The 21,875-nt window shown below is 33.3% G+C and overlaps 1 protein-coding gene across 1 annotated transcript in view; it reads right to left on the bottom strand.

Annotated features, from left to right (window-relative positions):
• LOC149420238 (uncharacterized) overlaps positions 1-21,875 on the bottom strand; it is an 89,743-nt gene that overhangs the window by 17,928 nt on the left and 49,940 nt on the right. The window contains exon 6 of the mRNA XM_089636323.1: positions 2,412-2,520. Within this exon, the coding sequence (XP_089492449.1) occupies positions 2,412-2,520 (109 nt within the window). The remainder of the gene's footprint in view (positions 1-2,411; positions 2,521-21,875) is intronic.

Here is a 21,875-nt window from a genome sequence, read left to right as displayed (position 1 = left end):
ATTTATTTTAATTTTTTAAATTTATTATTCATTAACGCCCTATCGGGCTTTTACATGGGAAATTGACAATTTATATATGTAAGTGTAACATAACACATGGGTAATAGCATAACTATATACAAAAAAATAAAAATCAAATGCTACTACTAAGATTAATATCAAATCCAAATAATAACAACCGATATTGTAAATAGTCTGATATCGTAAGGTATATAAAAAATAAATATTTATACAACTTACCGATATGTATTATAAAACATATGTTTTTAAAAAATATAAAAATAAAATTATGTATATTGTTAGCAACATACCAACTCTGTAATTATAAGAGAATTTAAATAATAGTACTTGTAATGGTAAATAAATCAAAGTATAATATACATATCGAGTATTTCCGTACATGCATACAGTCACTAATATGCGTGTAAAAAATAAATAAACCAAGGAGTATGTGATTTAAACGTTGAAAAGTATAGAGACAAAACTTTTTAAAAAGTTAATAAATAATACAATTTAATATCTAGCAAATAGGTATGAAATTAGTTGCCTTTTGAAACTCACAAAATTATTAACACCAGGTGAAAAAATCACCTCAAGGGCGAATAATATCAATTACATATCAAGATATCTACTATACACTGTATTTTTTTATACTTTAACCAATTTTGGTAATAATAAACAAAAATTTAACAAAAAATTATTTCACCACCTTCAGAAAAGTATGAATGTAACAAATCAAATATATTTTTTTATTTTATTGAAATACCCTGATGGGCTTTTACATAATACATATTTCACAAGATATACAGCATAATACAGATATAAGAGAAGTTTTTTAATGTTTAAATAACAACAACAAAAAAATCTTTAAAATGAACAATTATATATAATTTTCCATTTAAGTGTGTATGAAAAAAAAAGAAGAAAAAAAAAATCAGTTTTAAAATACTCACCCTAAACATAACTAAAACGAAATATATAACGTTTAGTCTTAATATTCCGAGTCAGCCTTCAATCAATCGTACACTAAAAATACATTCTTGTAGAGATAACTCTAGTTGTCTGTGCAATCCACTAGAACGAGTAGATTCCATTAAATATTTGGGTGTAATAATTGACAATAAACTACGATGGGAAGATCACGTAATAAATGTTACAAACCGTATACGGAAACTGGCATATATCTTCAGGTCATTACGAAATATTCTAAATAAAAATACACTAAAAACGGTATACTTTTCTTTATGCCAATCAATTATATCTTACGGTATAGTAGTCTGGGGAGGATGCTCTAACACGATATTAGATCCATTAATTAAAGCTCAAAAATTGATAATGCGGACTATTTACAAAGTACACTATATTCACCCCACGAAGGACTTATTTAACGACTTCAAAGTACTCAACATAAAATCCTTATACGTCAAAAACATATCCTCCTACTATAAATTCAAACATACGAAAAAAATACTTTTGAATCGACCCATAATACAAGATATTCCAACAAATCCAATTATAATATTCCCCCAATAAAAACCTCAATGGCACAAAGACAATTTAACTTTCTTGCTCCAAAACTATTTAATAATTTAACGTTAGAAATAAAATCAATAGCCAAATACGACAGTTTCAGGAAAGCGCTCGGGGATTTTTTGATGTGTGTTTGTTATAGTGTTAGTAGCCTATTCCAAGTACTCAGATAGAGGTGTATATATTGTTTATATGCGTGAGGATGCGTCATATGGGTGTATGTATACATGTGTTGTTATATGTATATAGGTATGTCTGCTGCTATATAAACATGTGTGCTTGCATGCACACATATTAAAAATTATATATATAATTATGTACATTTTTACAATCTAATGCTAATTTACTTCTTTCTCTTTTCTAATTTCTATCTTCTACTTTTATTACAATTTTTCCAAAATTTTAGCTTCATCTATAGTTACTAATTTCATATGTTTACACTAGATTTCATTTTCATACAAAGTAATTACACTCAATTGGTCACCATGAAACAGGCAGCCGCCTCATATCTACTTTATGTAAATTTCAAAACAATGTAACATGTATTAAATAAATAAATAAAATAAATAAATAAAAAAAATGCAGACGGTATAAAATTAATTTACAAGTAATTTTACTTGGTTTAGAATCATTTTACATATGTGGATCTAAACCATGTAAAACGTACTGTGTATTTGTAATAATGGTTAACCACCAAGTGTTAGTTAGCAACAAACGAAAGTATTTACGTAAATATTGTTTTTTTTTGACCTATAAAAATATTAAAATTTCTTAGATCACATTTTCGTTGGCACGTGAAATATTATAAAGCGCGTCAGAGATGTAGATATGGGCTACGGGCTATGGATACGGATATCGATAAGGCTGTGGGATCAACTTACCAATCACTTCGAATAAGGCGTTGACTCCCGTTTCCTGCAGAGCCTTATGCCATTTAAGTACCTTCTCCACCGGCCCGGTGAAAAGTCTCATCCCAGCTGGGGCGGCGCTCTGAAATATGATATTGCGGGGGTTAGGATAGAGGCGTCGATGACGAAAACTTTAATCATTTTTACGATTATATGCTGCTTTCATTTTACGATATAAAGCCAACCCATTTTCAGACCGGCAATTCAAAACTCTACGCACGTCGTTTTGCTAATTAAGGTTTTACAGCTTTTATTAACTCGGTTTTATTACAGGCGATAAAATTTTAAATTGTTTATCTGAACGTTCCATGGTACAAAATAAAATATACGAATATCGTTTGTACATAATGATTTTCAAAATTGGAACATAAAGAAATAACAAAAGAAATCTTCAAGTCTTTTGCAGATCCAAATATTCTAAATATCTACGCCAAGAATATTTAATCAAAAAATACCAAAAAAAACATACATTCACAACACTGTTATGTAAAACACAAATTATGTATGTACCTAATGTTAAAACTGCTTTTGGACAAAGGTAATATTTGTATCACGAAATACACCCACAACGCACTTCATGTGTTATTATTTTTTCTACTTCCTATAATTAAGTAAAGCTGAAATATGTTATGAGATTACTATTTTGTTTTAAATAGGATACGTTTGAAAAACAGTCTATATTGACTGAACAGCTTTCACGTAAGTCCTTTTAATATTATTTTCAAGAGCACAATAACGCAGATAAAAATCTTTATAGTATTCTGTCATTTATCTGGTATCATTTTTTGATAATAAATGTTCCTTACAAGATAAGATAATAGATAATCAAGTAGGTACTATGAACTTGTGTGTCCAAACCTGTTATTACCATTGGGATTCGATGTATCCAATCTTTTATCAAATAAGTTCAATATGTCCATTCTTGTATTTAATTACTACAATATATCCATTCTTGTAAATCTGGCAAGATTAATGAGGGAAACTTCGAGGAAAGCGGTAGAAAGATGTAATCCGGTGAACGGCAGGCAGTGGGCATACATCTATCATGAAATATGTTGCGAAGGAAGCATGTGGCCAGAGATTGATTAAAGCTTGTCGAACTATGGATTTCACTTAGTGAAACTTTAAGTTGGGTGAAAATATCGACGTCGTTTTAATCTACATTGTGCATTTAAAGTTTGTTTCACGAACTTTAAAGGGAGATTGATAAAAGGTTTTTTGAGATTTAAGATTTTAAGAGGTAAAGCAGAAAATAAATATATAATTTTTTTATAAGAATCCCGCACAAGGGTTACAATTATCAAAATTCAAAATTAATATTTAACATTTTAAAATTTCCTCACAAAAAACACAATAAAAAAATTAAGTAAATACATACTTTAACATATAAATAAAGAAAACGAACAAAATAGCACATCCCCCCATACACACAAGTATAGTTTTATAATGGTGGTAAATCTTACATAAAACATTATTTAAAATACTAACTACGTACATTGTGCCTTTTTAAATATGAATACCGCACAAGAGTTTCAACTGCTACCAACCGTCTGGATACATGGAGACTATAGTGACCTCAATCGAGGTATGTTGTGTGGTTGAACGAAGTGGGGAGGAAAATTATATGGGAAAGAGGAAGGTGGGTGAGTACCTGGCTCTTCAAATCTAGTCACCAAACACGGCTAAAGCCATTTCAAGCAAAGTTTTATTTCTGAATGGTGGTCTTACACCATGACGATACTGAGAGTATTTTCTACTCTGGAACGTATCGCAAATATTTTATAAATTATTTTTAGTGAACAAATTGTGAAATAACAAAAATTAATTAAAAATAAAATTTACTCGCGCACTCCGGGATTTGAATTCGCGACCATCAGTTTGTTAGTCGAGAGTTTTACCCCTCGACCACGGAGACCGTCATTTCCTTCACATCAACTATAAAATCAAACATGTTAATACTGTCGAAATAAGTGTATTAAAAACTAAAATTTTACATATACTTTTTATATAAGCGAATTATATACAGCGTATGTATATTAAATTAAAATAAGCATCTTTCTTTACACCACTATTTTAGTAAAAATTATATATTTTTTGTTACAAATAAAACAATTTTTCAAATCATTTTGGACCTGAATAACGAATAATGAAGTTTTTATTTCACATTATTGTTATTTATTTCCATCCATCCAATCATCCAAAACAGTGAGACAAATATAGTGAATTTTTCGAAGAAAACTTCTTCTAACTGCTTTTCACTTTGTGATGGCATTATTTATTTTTTATTAAAACACAAATAACATTGTATACATCACTTTATTTCGATACAAAATCTCAACATGTTTCATGAACCAAGTTCACTTCATCAGGAGCAGTATACTAGTATACTTGTGCTCCTGATGAAGTGAACTTGGTTCATGAAACATGTTGAGATTTTGTATCGAAATAAAGTGATGTATACAATGTTATTTGTGTTTTAATAAAAAATAAATATAGTGAAGTTTACATGCTGCATTTGCATTCGAAACAACAGGATAAATTAAAACACCTTATTCGGGATAGTAAAATAAAAGCAATTTTATGAATCCATCGGCACAAAACCGCCCAAATAATTTAATGGGATTTTGAAATATTCGAAATTTCATCACAAATCAGGTAAAATTCTCGTTCCAGCTATAATCAGAATGCGTTTATTTATTTATATACGGTACTAGTAAATTTTTATACAGAATTAAACATTTTTTTCGAAGAAAGGATTTCGAAACAATTATACAGTGTAAACATACGTATGTGACAACTAAACTTTACGATCAGGCTGGAGGAAACAAAATATCAGCTAATATTCTCGTAGCTATTCAAAAAATACGTGAATATGAAGTTTGACATTTTCTGTGCATATTTGGATGCTATCGTGTATTGTAAAAGTATATCTCGGATTGTTCTTACGTCAATCTTTAAGTGTTTTTTTTATGTAAGACAGCATAAAATTCCCAACGTTCACAACCGTCTGGAGCCAGTGAGACCATGGTATCCCCAATTGGGGTATGTTGTGAGGCTGACGGTAGTGAGGATGGGAAAGATATGGGGAAGAGGAAGGTGGGGAAGTACCTGGTTATTCAGATCTGGTCTCCAAACAGGTCCAAAGCCATTTCAAGCAACGTTTCAGTTCTGAATGAAGGTCTTACGGGTCGATACTGAGAGTATCTTCTACTCTCGAACGCGCCGAAAGAATACTAATAAATGAATAAATTGAGAAATAACACAAAAAAATCAAATAAAATTTACTTGGGCACGCCGGGATTTGAACCCACGACCTTCGGCTTGCTAGTCTAAAGCCTTACCCCTTGACCACGGAGGCCGATACCGGTCTCTAGATTTCAATGCGGAGATTGGTTTGACATAAGGCTAGAACCGCAGTTTAAGTAGCCATTAAGTTTAGCCATGAATTAAGTTTACCCATACCTGTGGACAGAGAAGCAAAGTTAACTGACTAAAAATAGCAATTTCATAAATCTTCATGCGAATCAAATCATTCTTCGTGACGGCTTCTACAGGCAGAAATGTAAAAAATATATATTATTCATTCATTCATATCAATTAAACCAACATAGTTGAAGACCTTTAGAGAGTTCAGTTTCAAGTAGATTAAATGAAAGATAATGTTAGGAAACCATAAACGATTAAATTATTTTTAAACACACGAATAGTCGTGGGCCATCACTGGTTCCAGATATTCTCATAATATGCTGAGATGTTGGGTAGGTACTTCCGTTGTTGGTTGGATGGTTGGCTTGGGTTGGGGTGACCAGGCGTGGCATGTCGCGGGAGATTGATTAAACCCCACAAAGTCACCCCCCAAATGGGAAACCGTTCCACCATACATCATACTAGGGAAGCAGCAAGTAAACACTCTATGGAAGAATTCGGTAATAAGCTGAATTAATTAAAATTGGAATATATTATTTTAAAGAAAACAACTTGTATGGCTGCGATTTTTCTTAAAAGAGTTGGTCATGTAAAACATTTTTATTCTCTAATATAGATTATATGATTTGTATGATTGCATAAAATTAACATTTTACGGTAAATAACTAAGTCGTTTCGATGAAATTGCCTAAGCTTAAGCTATAAACTTCACTCGATCATCAAAATAAAATGATTTTGTTTTTCACAATAATAGTTATTTTAGTGAACAATTAAATTATCATATAAATATATGATACGTCGATTGCTTCGTATAAAATAGATTGCTAAAACATCACATCGAATTAAATAAATAAAAACCTATTATTCACATTTCCGCACTCATCGGTTCGCTTTATTAAACACTCGTTGGCATCTTTGAGTACTCCTCCATAGGATCAAATTAATATAATAATTATAACAATTCTCAAAATATCGTCTCTGAAATAGACCCGTATTTTTCGCAATGCAATTATCTACCAATTTATTTGATTTTGATTTAGTCTTTCTTGAAAATAATACTGTGTGGGTTTTTAGAAATTAGTTTTTCACAAAATTTTGAAATGAAACCTTTCTCAGAAAATGGTTTTTTTTAACAAAGTTGCATTTTTTGCCTGAATAATTAAAACTAACAGTTAAAAACCCTTTGCTGCTAGGCCCTGCGGGCGGCACTTAGTTGAGTTTCGCCTGGTATAAGTGATACAAACAACAGTTACATTTAATAGGTAGATATTAGGTCATTTACAGAGATAGGGTGAGTATATATTGCTAAAACACGAAACAGGAAGGAGTTAATGAATAATAGCATGTTCAATTTAAGTAAATAATAAGTAGGCATAAGGTAAATAAATATCATATAGTTTGTCACAACAATTAAAGATGTTTATAACAAAGTTGACTGAAATAATAGATTATTACATTTTGATTAATTGTACCCGTGTTTATGAATAAAAGGAGCGTAATTGTGCGATGAGATTAGCAGTCGGTTTGATTAAAAGGTGTTTGTTTTACTCCAACTGATGGTATCAACTGTTACTGTATCTATTAAAGTTGAAAGTTATAACAAAGAAAATTGAAATAATAGATTATTATACTATAATGTATTTCTTTTTTTTATATATGTGCATTGATATACAACGGAAATATATAGAATAATGTAATCTTATTAAAATTATTTTATTAAAACACAAATAACTTTGTTTACATCATTTTATTATATACAACCACTACATGTTTCATGAACGAAGTTCACCTCATCAGGGGTAAGTATACACCGAAGTCAAAAATTAAATGTTGATTCCAGTTGGAAAGAAGAAGTGGAAGGAGGTGGGAGGGGTAAGAGTGGGCGGGGTTTATCAGAATTAGGAAATAAAATATCGTTGGACGGGAAAGACCAGTTAAGTGGGAAAATATTTAAAATAGGGTTTATAAAAAAAATCTTATTAATTATATCTGCTTTTATAGTAACATGTTTTCTAATTTCTAAAATCTCTAAATTAGTTATTTGCGATGCTTTATATCCTGTGTGAAGTATTTTAAGACCTGAAAAAAATAAATAGCATATAACCATAAAACAATATATTCATAAAACAAATAGCATTTAATAACCGATGTTCTAATAAATTGATAGTTGAAATACTAAATAAAAAAATTAAACATAATCCCTTCAAACGGGATATTTACCCTTTTTCTAAAGATAGAAATAAACAATGGCGTAGTATTCTATTTGTGGATAACGATATTATCAATAAAAATTATAAATAAAAACATTCCTGGTACTATTCAACCGGCGTTTTACACTCATGGCAACATGAAGAAATATATTCTTACTAATAAAGATAGCGATAGTCAAACAAAAAAATCAGGAGCTTACAAACTCAATTGTGATGATCGTACTTTCTTTCACAAATAATCAATAGAAACTTTGAAGTCAGAACTAAAGAACATCTCAGAGCTCTAAATGGAAATAGTTAATCTGAGTATGCATATCATCTTTTGAACAATGATCACACTTTTGATAAAAAAATCAGGTCTTAAAATACTTCACACAGGATATAAAGCATCGCAAATAAATAATTAGGAAATTTTTGAAATTATAAAACATGTCGATATAAAATCAGATACAATTAATAAGCAAAAAAAATTATAAATAATAATGAAAAATTCCATTACAAAGTGATAAGCTTCCAGAAGAAATCTTCTTATTAAACGCTTGTTAATGGTCGAGTAATTTTGCATAACTATGTGTATTGTGAGCTGCATATTTAAATATTCGCGCCAGTCATTTGGTTCGTTTTTATACAGCCAGAAGTGCGCTCTGTCGGCCATCTATAGCCGTCGTGCGAATCGGCCATATTGATGGAACGCGTGATTTTTTATAAACGTCAAACATAATCACGTAATTGTGGATAATTTTCACTGTAATGCAATTAATCCAATGAATTATGAACTTTCTAAAAACCTATTTTCTTCGATATTATCCAAAAACTATCTGAGCAGAAACGATATTTTTGAAGAAACCTCGTGTTACATGTGGCGATCCTATTTCAGTATGAAATTTACCCGAAACACACGATTTGAATTCGACCAATCAGAGGGCCTACATCGCCCAGACGCTAGCGTAATAATATTATAGATGGTGGACTAGTTATTTAATGGTACCAGCGCAATATATACAGATTAAAGCGATTATTACCGAAATAATTGTATGCACTGAAGGAAAAGTAGTTGTTCATTTTTCGATCTCCGACATTCATTAATATAATTTGTAATCGAGTAATATTTAACTATAACACATATTTACATTTTGTGAAAGGAAATTACTTGGTACACATCTAATCTTCAGCTTTATTTCATCGATGCTCACATTACATTTTGTCTGTCTCCAGTCGTATGCGTTATTCATGTCGCATCATCTGCATAGTATATACCTAACTACCCCGGTAGGAATACTATATATTCATTTTGTGAAAGTAAAACACATGAAACACATTTAATCTTCAGCTTTATTTCATCTATGCTCACTTTACATTTTGTTTGTCTCATGTCGTATGCGTTATTCATGTCGCATCATCAGCACAGTATATACCTAAATACCCCGGCAGGAATACTCATACACGGATCCGAAACACATATCCCATCACACGCCTATCCGGAAGTGGCAAGAACTGGCAGCAATCGCGAGTAGCTAGTAGCGCCAGCAGTGGGTACGTAATATGTAATATTACGTGTGTGCTGCATACGTATGGGATGAGATACGTGAAAGGGAGGATACGGCCAATAAATTATGCGGTACATCAAACCACCGGAAGTTTTAGCCAAAGGGATACAAGGGAAAGGTTACAGAGATTGCAGATACTTTCACTGTGCACGTCAGATTGTTAGTTAGCTATCTCAGGTACACACTCATATATCGAAGGGTTAGTGGCTGCGTCGGATTACCACGCAGGCGTCGTGGGTTCAATTTCTCTGCTAGATGAGTCCTTCATTATGAACCGTGTCGAATAAAATTAAGCACCCTTTTGCCACTCGCATACAAAATCTACGAAACTACATTTCACCAATATAACAGCATATTATTCCTCGAAGTAGCCCCGTCAATAGCAGCCTTCCAATATAATTGCTAAATCTATGATTCTCAGCTCTGTGGAAAAACTTAATGAATGTTCGATTTATTGGAATAATTTACTGTATTGAAGCATATAAACGTGGTTTTTATTGCAATATTTAATCATTAAAGCAATTAATATTAACAATACTCCAATAAAACACGAAACTCAAAAGGACACAGAAAATATAAAGGTAATGGTTCTAGGTTCGATTCCCAATTGCGGCCGTTAACTTTTTTACTGTCTGTTTCGTGTTTAATTTTAAGATATTTTAATATTATTTTGAATGATTAAAGATTACTGGACTTTATTTACACTTCCTGTTCAATTTTTTGCTATGGGCTGACTACACTTACTTCTACTCAAACATTATAAGTTCAAAGATCAAGGTATGAAAACGAAATAACACGATTGCAAGAAAATTCATATTTTTATGATTCTGTTTCATAAATAAGCATATTCTAGATAAATTCCTAGAATCAATACTTCTGATTAAACTGGGCCAGTTATATGTGGTATTCAAACTCTTGAAAGGAACATTATTTACATGAATAAACCGACATTTTATTAGGTGCGTCAAATATTTTAATATTCTGAAGGTCCATAGAAAATTAATTTCTTATAATAGATAATTAAAATTAAAACTGTTATTTTGAGTCGGACTTTTAGGTAGTGACGTAGAGAAACTAGATTTCTATTCCAAATTCATATAAACTTTATAAAGTTGAGCTAACTCTAATTAAATACGATAATTTCAATTGTGAGTCTCTGTGTAACGCCGGTTCGACGACCTCTAAAACTGGAATTTGCTTTGATGTTCTAAATTGGAACTAATTGTGGGAACGATTCAGAGAAGCACGAAAGTAGGTACGAAAATTATTTTATTTAAATAATTCTTTATTTGAAATACGTACTTATTTTTATTAAATATTTGGCAGAGATGAACTTTTCAAGTCTACTGTTATTCGAAACTTACATTACTAATCGTCTTTGGAAAGGCTTAAATGATCTTTACAAATATATTTTTTTATAAATACTTTCAGCTTCACAAATCCTACAATTATAATGATCGCGGGTCTGTGCCACTAAATAAATAAATACAATAGACCGAAAATTTGAAATTGCAAACATGATTCTACAAACAAATATAATATTATAACCTAGAAACAGAAACAAACCAATACTGACAAAGTCTAAACAATATTCCACGTAGTGTATAGAACCACGGTGTATTCATACTTCATAACAGAACGCTTGTAAACGATGTGAATTAATTACGTTGCGTTGGTGGAATATCCGCAATAAGACAACAACGTTGGTTGGTACTTACAGATAGTGTTTTCTTTGTGTTAACATCTCGGAACATAGTTCCCGAAGCACGAATGCTGCGAGAAATGTGCGTGGGCATTTTCAAAGTTCTAAGAGTTGTATTTTCAATTCTTTACATGAATACGTACAATACTTCTTTAGAGAACAAATAATTTTTGGTACGGTATTTCGCACGAAGTTTTTGAAGCATTTCAAAATACCGGAGATATTCGTGGAATGTTTTGAAGCTCCCGTATTTTTTTTTTTCAGGGTAACATCAAAATAATTTTACCACGTAGGTACTTTTAGAAAGTATTTTTTTTATATTTTTTCTAAATTTCAGGGAAAACTTATTTATAAAGAAGAATACAAAATTGTCGTGATAAAGTTTCGAATGGAATTTCTGTGGAGTTCGCGAATTTATTGTAGCTTATGTACCTTTTTTAGTATACTCAAAAACCATATTTAAAATCTAATTTATAAAAATATTTGAGTATCTTTTCTATATACTATCCATTTTACTGTCCCAATTTTTTTTTAAAACTGCTGCCACATAAAATCTATAAATTTTGTCAAAAATCGTATTAAATGGCATTAAATTTTGATTTAGGAAGAAATATTGGTATTGAATTAAAATTTTAAGCATTGAATTACCTACCGATATAAATAAGATTTTTCAAACCTGAACCTACATTTTTATCAATGTGACAGTAATTTAATCGATTATAAACCGTAAATGAAAAAATCAACACATATAAAATAATAACTCATATCCCCAGTATTTAAACATATTCCCCAAACTTTGTAACCACCTTAAATAGCGTAATATAATATACTTAAGCATCAAAGCGAAAATTGGTCTTTCCTCGCCTGAAATCCGCTCTTTGAGGAGTGATCGCGGAATTAACGATTTGGATCGACCAATCTCGTGACTGACGGCTTAATTAAGCGTTGCGATAGTTGCGATTCAATTTTACCAGACTAAGGGGATATGGGTAGGAAATGGCGAATTTTATAAAGTGGTGGTTGTAAGCTGCAGATGGGTAAACGATTAAGGAATTCTAGGTTGGGGAATTTTAATCGTTACATCTTGTTCTTGTGAAAAATCAGTAATCATTCTCGGGTAGATGATATCGCCGACAGTATATCTTTTTTGGGTGATCTTTTTCTAGCAATCCAAAAAGTACATGCGGCTGCAAAACAATGCCTTCAAGAAAAAACAAAAGATTAATAAAAACCAACAAATTTATGGAAAATTTGCTTTATTTACAATATCAGGTGTTATTATTTGGACTTGATGTTAATCTTAGTATTAGCATTTGATTTTTATTTACTTTTGGTACATAGCTATGCTATTATCCATTTATAATGTTACACTTACATGCATAAACTGTCAATTTCCTCTGTAAAAGCCCGACAGAGCTTTAATGAATAATAAATAATAAATACTGATTATAACATTAGAAATGCTTCCGTTTAGACATTTTTACAGTGGCACAACCGTTTAAAAAACCACATCGGTAATTTTTCCGGCTAATAAACTATTAAAAATTTCATCTTCTTTTCCACAATACGGAAAAGGTCACACCCACATCCATTGGTTGCAAAGGCATCAGCGAAAAATGAAATCGATAATATTCTGGTATCACAAATAATTGAATTCTTCCATAAAAACTCACCCGCAAACCACATGCATACAAAAATTTATGTTGCTAATTGCTTTAATTTTCAAGAATACTCGTTTATCATATTTCACCATAAATCATTGCCTCACTTTGTCTTAACCCTATTAGCCAAAGTCGTTAAATATTTTATACGAAATGTATAATGTATTTCTGCGTGACAACCGCTCAGTAAGAGAAATAATAAAAACGGGGAGGGAAAAGGTAGCTATACACATCTAGTACATATATCTGTGGACGGTATTATTCTGCTGGAGAATGCGGAGAGGACGGATTGGGACGGGGAGGTAGGTGTACGTAGTCACTACCCACTTGTAACGTTTCTGTATAAATAAGGTTTAATTAGAATGATTTGACTGGAAACCCATAAGTAATACAGATATTAAGCTCGTTTAGAATTTTAACGTGATAGGGTGTAAGGAATTGCCAGGAGCGGAACCTCAACGACCGAATTCCATTTCGCTCGCGACTCAAATGCCAATTATAATCCGCCTTAGGTTTGGAATATTTAGGTAAAACCTTGAAAATTTTCAACATTCTTGTATATACATAAAAATCTATACCTAATGCTGTAAGAATTTCACTTTTTCGTACTTTAAAATAAATGTCCATAATGCTAGTTTAGTTGTAACTTACAGCAACCTTATTTACTAAGTATTAGTTTGTAGGTGCAGATAATTTAACTAGTTACAACACCGTTGTAAAACATCTATTGGGATCACTTGTTATTAACAAAAATATTATTAATAACCAACCTGCAATAACTGGAACTACTCAATCTACTTCAATGGAAATATGTGACGCAATTACCGAGATAACAGAAAGGAATTTACGTTCGAAAAATCTAATTCTGCTGAACGTACCTGAAAGTAGAGACGAGAATCAAACCAACAGGATATCTGATGACAACAACAAAGTATGTTCAACGTTAAAAATTATCGATGATACATTACAGATAAATATTTCTAAAATATATAGGCTTGGCGTAAGAAAAACTGACAAGATCAGACCCATAAAAGTAGAACTCCAAGATTCATATCAAGCTAAGCAAATAATCATAAATAAATATAAACTGAAAAATGGCATCAAAGTTAAACAAGATCTCACGAAGCTGCAAAGGAAACAAATGACGGATGTTTGGAAAGAGTTTGAAACGAGAAAAGCGGATGAGGAAACAAACATAACAATTAAGTACATAAACTCTGTTCCAAAAATAATAAAAAACGTGCCAAAAAACTTAAACAGCACCTAAAATTGTTTGGGTACTACCAAAATGTTCGCGGAATGAGAACCAAATTACAACATCTCAAAATAACTTCTCCCACATTCCCACATAATATTTTGTTATTAACAGAAACATGGTTAAATGAGGACATCAATTCATCGGAATTAGGTCTCAATAAATACAACATCTATCGTCTTGACCGGGACCCCATTACAAGCAACAAATCAAAAGGAGGAGGTGTAATGGTGTGCATATCTAAAAACATTTCATCTAAAAAATTGCCAGTTAAACACAAAAGCGTTGAACAGATGTTTGTAATGCTAAATATTTCATCCACAAAAATTATTATCGCTTGTACTTATATTCCACCAATGTCAGATCTGCAAATATACAAGAACCACATCGAGGATGTAGAAACACTAAAATATAAATATCCTAAAGCCAAATTTATAATTGTAGGTGACTACAATCTTCCGAAAATTGACTGGTCTTTCGATAAGAACAATGAAGTGATTATTAACGAAACAGAAGTGCAGTGTGTCAAATCTAAGGAAATGCTTGATATGTCTTTTTTCCTAGGACTAAAACAGTTAAATAAAGTGCATAATTCTTATAACCGAATGCTTGACCTAGTATTTTCTAGTGACTTAAGGACAGTGGTAGAACAATCGGATGAATTGTTGTTACCTTTAGACCAACACCATCCGGCGTTAGATATTATTAGCACAAATGAGCCTAGAAAATTGCAGAAATTAAAAACTTCATCGTACAATTTTAAAAAAGCTGACTACCCAAATATAATTGATTATCTTGACCATATAGACTGGTCATTTCTAGAAGATGAAAACAATATTGTGAATCAAGTCCAACAATTTTATTCAATCCTAAACACTTCAAAAGAACGTCATGTTCCAAAAGTTAATTTTATTGCATCCCTTTACCCTACATGGTTTTCAAAAGAATTAAAAGAATTGATTTATACTAAAAAACAAACTCACCGAATATGTAAGCAATCTAGAAACGTCGATGATTATATAATGTTTACTAACATAAGAAAGCAGTGCAAAGAATTGTCTAAAAAATGTTATAATGATTATATTAGTTTAATAGAAATGGAGGTTCATGATAATGTTAAAAAATTGTGGAACTTTTCTAATGCTCAGCGAAAAAATGATTGTAGTTTACCAAATATTATGTATCTGAATAACAATTGTGCGGATAATACCGAAGGCATTGACAATCTTTTTGCAGATTTATTCAAAAGTGTTTATGATGATAATATTACTGATAATGAAATCCCAAATGATATATCACTTGAAGAATCACTTAACCTAAACCATTGTTTTATTGAAATAAACGCTATAGAAAAGGCTATAAAAGCATTAGATACTAATAAATCCGCTGGACCGGATGGTTTCCCTCCAATATATTTAAAATCTTGTGTTCGCAGTTTAACTTATCCATTATTTTTACTATTTAATAAGTCTTTGTCGTCAGGGTGTTTTCCAAAACAGTGGAAAAAAAGCTATCTTACGCCTATTCATAAAAAGGGAGATAAAAGCGACATATCAAACTACAGACCAATATGTATATTGTCCGCTATTCCCAAACTATTTGAATCGTTAGTCCTAGATGTAATATGTAAACAAATTAATAATATTATTGTACCCAACTAGCATGGCTTTATCACAGGTAAATCCACCCTAAGTAACTTGATCATATACGAAAATTACATAACTGATTCTCTTGCCTTGAAGCATCAAGTGGATTCAATATATACTGATTTTTCCAAAGCTTTTGACAAAGTTAGGCGACATATCCTTGTACAAAAATTAAGTATGTTGGGTATCAAGGGTAATCTGTTAAGTTTGTAATGGACCTGTTTGGGGTAAAAGAACGTAAAGAATTTTTTTTTATAAATTAAAATACGTTCAGAGAATAGGGAGAAACGAACAGACTATGGACATCTTTGGGACATCCTAGAAGCTTTATTATAGAAACCTACGTCGGTAATAGGTGTTAACCACGTAATAATTGAAAAGGGGCGCGTTGGGTTTCAACGAATCAGACCATTCCCAAAATCAATTAAATAATTTTTCGCCAATCACGGAGACTAAGGGCGGTCTAAAGACACGAAACACTCTAGGTTGATTTACTGTTGAGCTAACCTTGGGATCCGGTCTCACGATGCGTGCAAAGGCACTTGGAAAACGACGATAAATTTGCATTCTATGGCAGAAACGAAGCGATACCCAACCATCGATAACGAAAAAAGGGGGTGACGGTTTGGTGAAAGAAGATGGTGTTTTAGAATGTTTTGGTCCAGAAGACATATTACGAGTTGATCCTCGTAGAGAGAATTGTTTACGTTCGCTGAACTTCTGAGTGCTCTTTCAAGTGGCCACAGTGAACACAAATTTTAACTTAAGATAGGACGTTTGGCCGAAATTGCCTAATTATATTAACACGGGGGAGATGCAAGTTGGGTAATTAAGAAAAGACATAAAAGTTAATGGGTCACGAAGTCTTTGATTAACGATCAAAATTTTACGACCTTTTTTGCGCGTAAACAAAGTTACGAGGATAATATATTGAAATTCCTGGATGAAGCAAGAAAAGAGTATATGGGTTGGGCTAAAACTAGACGCAAAAAACTGTAAAAACAGGGATGTACTGGGCGTAGATCACCGAAAAGAAAGGACCAGGAATCGAAAAGAAACCCGAAAGGTAGTTTAGCTCATGATGGAAGAGGTTTCAACGACTCGGGTAGTGGACAGCGATGGGTTACGAAAGATTACCAGAAGAGATGCGGCGGATATCACGAAAAGAGTCAAAACAGGTAGGCGAAATTACAAAAACGTGTCGAATCAAATTTTGGAACGAATGCCTACGTATGTCATCACCGAGAGGAAGGTATATGTGTCCTGGGATCACCCACAGATCGTGTAGACACCGATCAAGTGCTAGAAGGCAGCACACAAGGAAGGATACTGTATTGCGCAAGCGCTGGACATAATAGGTGAAAAGCTTCCGTTAGTTAGGATAATTTATCGATTATATTATTGATATCAATAGCGAATTCCTCGGAAAGATTTCAAAGACAACGATATAGAAATGAGCTACACTTAGTCTATAGGCCGGAAATCAACCAATATTACGGACACAACACGTGTACGAGAAAAAATAATCAAATAATTTTACGCAATAATCTACATCGCCGTAAATCATTTACTGGAGGGCGCTCGGAGGTCAGACCACCGAGTACGCGCCTGCACCCGCCTCGGCAGGTTGGGAGGTGTTTACCTCAAATCGGAAGGCGGGGAAAAAACCTGAAACGGGGTTATGCAATTCTAAACTTAACGGGGAGTGAAACCTCGAATTCATAAAGACGAAAGTCGCACAAATTTTAAGTCGATTTATTCGAAAGAAAACATTATTAAATAGGGTTGTTTGGAGGAAATTGGGGGCTTTTTTCGTTTTAACTTGGTTGGAGTCGGTCTTCGAGAACTTTACGTCGCGACAGTTTTGTGTGCTATCTTTAAACTAAGCTGATAGAGTTTTAAATATAGTGAAGTTGTGGTTTTAATATTAATTGAAATAATTGAAGTGTTTTAAAATTTAATTAGGTTCAACCAAAAAAGAGGGTAAACTCATAATTAGACAATACTAAATTCGCGGGTTGGAGTCTCTTGGTTTAGACTAACATAAAACGATGAAACTCAACTGCAGTAATGTTTAATAAATCACATGTGGACCTTCTGGTCAAAATTAATAATAATTCATTTTCAATATATAAAAACGTAGAGTAAATTGCTCATTTGAATCGGGGTTAAAGACAGTGTTTTCCTTGCGAGCACGGGAAGGATTTTAACGGTTTACACGATATAAGAATTTAGTGAAAAATATCGAATTGAACGTGGCAAATAATATATGAAAGGTTCTAGGGAGGGGGAGGGGGTCGATGACTCTCCATAGGAGAACGGCGCTATACAAATTACCGATAGTTCGCAATAAAACACGGCTGAAGTTACTCCCGTGTTTTACACGCCCATACTCAAAGGGGGGCTTCTACTCATTCCTGCCTTGTGAGCTTCTGGACGTGGATTAATGTACATGTCGTCGATATCCCGACTGGACTGGTAATATTACGATCCTGGGTGAGTGACCTTGCATGAATATATATTTCCAGAACGTTAAAATTGCGACGAAGTTGGGGTTGCAACCAGCAGCTCGGGCAGGGCTGCGACACTGATAAGATAATACCTATCACATTTAGAACTGTTTGCTTGCTTCTAACAGCTGTGTTTAGCACGAGGCCAATGACCTACTTATTTGTAAGCAGTTAGTGTCGACGCACGGCCCAAAATGAAGAAAAGGGACCCCCATAAATCACTTGACGGTCGTGTCTGACGACAAAAGTCGTACATTCTACCGAGTTGGCAGCCGCGCAGAGGCACCTCAAATCAACATGGAAGCGACTAGCTGCAACCAACTCATGCTCAAAACAAATAAAAAAATAAAATTAATAATATTTGTATAACCTTATATGTTCACTAACAAATTCCTAAATACCTTTGGCCTCGGCTTAGAACTCGCCGTTGGAGTATGTTGTCCGTAAGCTGTCTTGGGAAAGCACACAACTTCCTCGGCTCAGAAGATTTTCTACTTTCCTCATCACGCGATTTCGGGGCGTCAACGTTGTATGGAGAATTACGAAGAGTTCGGAAGGTCATCCCATTCGCGGAGCCGGGTCGGGTGAGAGGACACGAGAGGCAGTATGAAAATTAATGTCAAGTTGGAATGTTTGGGCCTTGGTTCGCTGCGAAGGCGTTTAATTGAACGGGCTCCAAGTCTTTCAAAATCGCGTGGAGGGGACGTCGGCGTGATGAACGAGGGTTCAAAATCGGAGGACGAACACATACTAAAGCGGGGTTTACCCGGAGGTTGATGCAACTCGACTGGAAATCCTTCGAGATCCTTTGCAGCAGCCTTCGTGAGGTGGATAGTAGGCCTGGCGGCTAGTGGACGTTGAAAGCCCCACCAGAACAAACCTACTTGAAACATGCACGCGTTTAGCATCATGACAAGGGACGCAATGAAATCCCCCTTTTACAGTCAGTAACGTAGTCCGTCGGAGGAAGCGGGGCGGGGTGATTTGGGATATTCCAACAGGTGCATTACCTCTCCCTCTGACGTGAGCGGTCCGGAGGTGTTAGGGCGACTATAAGAAGAAGTTTGACCAGACCTCGGGGAAAGCCAGACACGTATTGGTTCTTGGGGTTTTGCATTTGGAAGAATAGCGACCATTTCATTTGGGGCAGTGAGGTGCCGACCCAGTTTGCAAAAAAAACCTTTTCTCGCCATTCAATCCGTTCCCATCTCCTTTCTCTCTCGTTTCCACTTCCATCCCCAACACCCAAAGTTTACTGACCACAGCTAAATCCATCTATCTAGTTTCAGTACACCATTACAGAGGTCGACGAGGGAGTCCCAGTACTTATGCGGAAACAACACACCATTCAACGAAGGGTTTAATAGCACGTACACAAAGGGGGGGGGGGTACGGTTCTATGTCACAATCTAGAATTTATAAACACGGAGACATTAGAGATAAGGACGGGGATACAAGGAAATTGTAGAGATATGATAGAAACTACTAGGTCAATTAGCAATAGGGTCCAGTATTCGAAAGTTAGGTGAGACACGTACTCGTTTCTTGTAGAACTCGCTGAGGGTCGATGGACGTTTTCCCCACACTTTGGCTAAAAAGAACCGGGAGTTACCATGGAAAGGAGACATTAAATACCTACCACCCCATAACGGTGGGCTTCGAATTAACAAATCACACAACGTGAAGTTAAGGGATTTATTGTAGATCAACCCCAAAGCGAAGGCCTTATTTTACTGTGTGCAATATCACAGGGGCGGGGGATATTCAGAGTTAGCTAGGCTCAGCACGATATCATTTTGCAAAAGCGAACTGAACGCTGGAGAGAAAGAGGTATAAAAACCTCATTCAAGCGAGTTAGGACAATTAGGAGGTCGAGTCAACACAAGTTGGATTGATAGTTATCTTAGTAAAAGAGAACTATGTGTCAAAATAAAATCTGTGGAATCTTACATTTTCGAAGCCACAAGTGGGGTCCTTCAGGGGTCTCACCTGGGACCAATTCTTTTTTTGTTATTTATTAATGATATTGTTAGCATATTTAAAGATGTAGAAGTTCTTCTTTTCGCAGATGATTTGAAAATATATAAAACAATACGCAGTCTAGACGATTGTTATACTTTGCAACTTAATTTAAATAAACTATATCGTTGGTGCATCATCAACTCTCTGTTTCTTGATATTAAAAAATGTCAGGTCATTCGTTTTTGTAAAATACGAAATCATACAATTTATGAATATTCGCTTAATAATGTAAAATTGACAGCTGTCACTCAAATCAGGGACTTGGGTGTTATATTTGATGAACAGTTAACATTCAATCCGCATATAAATGAAATCACAAATAAAGCCCTAAAAATGCTTGGTTTTATATGTAGAACCGCATGTGACTTCAAGTCACTAGAATGTTTGAACACACTGTACACATCTTTAGTAAGAAGTCAAGTAGAGTATAATTCGCCTATTTGGTCCCCGTTTTATAAAGTACATTCCAACAATATCGAAAGGGTACAACACAAATTTTTAAGATTTATTAACTTTAAACTGAATATTCCAATCCAAAATATAAATTATATCCAACTCATGCATCAACTAAATTTGATTACGCTGTCAGATAGGCGAATTATCTCCGACCTTGTTCTACTAAATAAAATTATTAATTATAGAATCGACAGCCCTGAAATTCTTGCCACAATAAAATTATTTGTACCTTCCAAAAATACGAGACAAAATTCCACCTTTTTCTGTGACAATTTCAAATCTAATTATCAAGCGCACATATCGTTAAATCGAATACAAAATTTTGGTAATAAATTTGGTAATGTTGTTGATATATTTAGAGATTCCGTAGCAGTGCTTAAACGAAATCTACATAAACACTTTGCTGAAATGTATGACTTATCCACTCCATAGTGAAAAACCCATTTTTAGCTTCTGTTTTTTCACTCTTTTCTTTTATGACTTTTTAACTTTAATATATATGTTTTAACTTTACAAATTAATATTTTAATTTAAATAACAATTCGAATATGATTTTAAGTCCCTATAAATGCTGATTAATTTCAATCCATTTATTTTTCTAAGTAAAAAAAAAAAACTGTTCTCCATAATGGTATTCTGCATTATTTGTAAAACATTTATGTACTACAGATATAATAACTATTTTATTTATATATGTACGTAAACTTTTAAATGTCACATAGTTAATGTAATAACACTAATAACAATGTATGTAAAAGCCCAATGGGCGTTTAAATAAATAAAAAATAAATAAAATAAAATAAAATCACATGGCCGTACATCGGCAAAATATTACATTGTAGGTGCAGATAATATAACTAGCTACAACAACGTTGTAAGACATCTATTGGGATCACATGGCCGTACATCGGCAAAATATTACTTTGTAGGTGCAGATAATATAACTAGCTATGTACAACAACGTTGTAAGACATCTATTGGGATCACATGGCCGTACATCGG

This window comes from Hesperophylax consimilis, chromosome 10 (assembly GCF_061612785.1).
Source record: "Hesperophylax consimilis isolate HC1 chromosome 10, BYU_Hcon_1.0, whole genome shotgun sequence".
Classification (NCBI taxonomy): domain Eukaryota; kingdom Metazoa; phylum Arthropoda; class Insecta; order Trichoptera; family Limnephilidae; genus Hesperophylax; species Hesperophylax consimilis.
The sequence above is the reverse complement of the archived record's forward strand: the minus strand, read 5'-3'. Positions and strand labels throughout refer to the sequence as shown.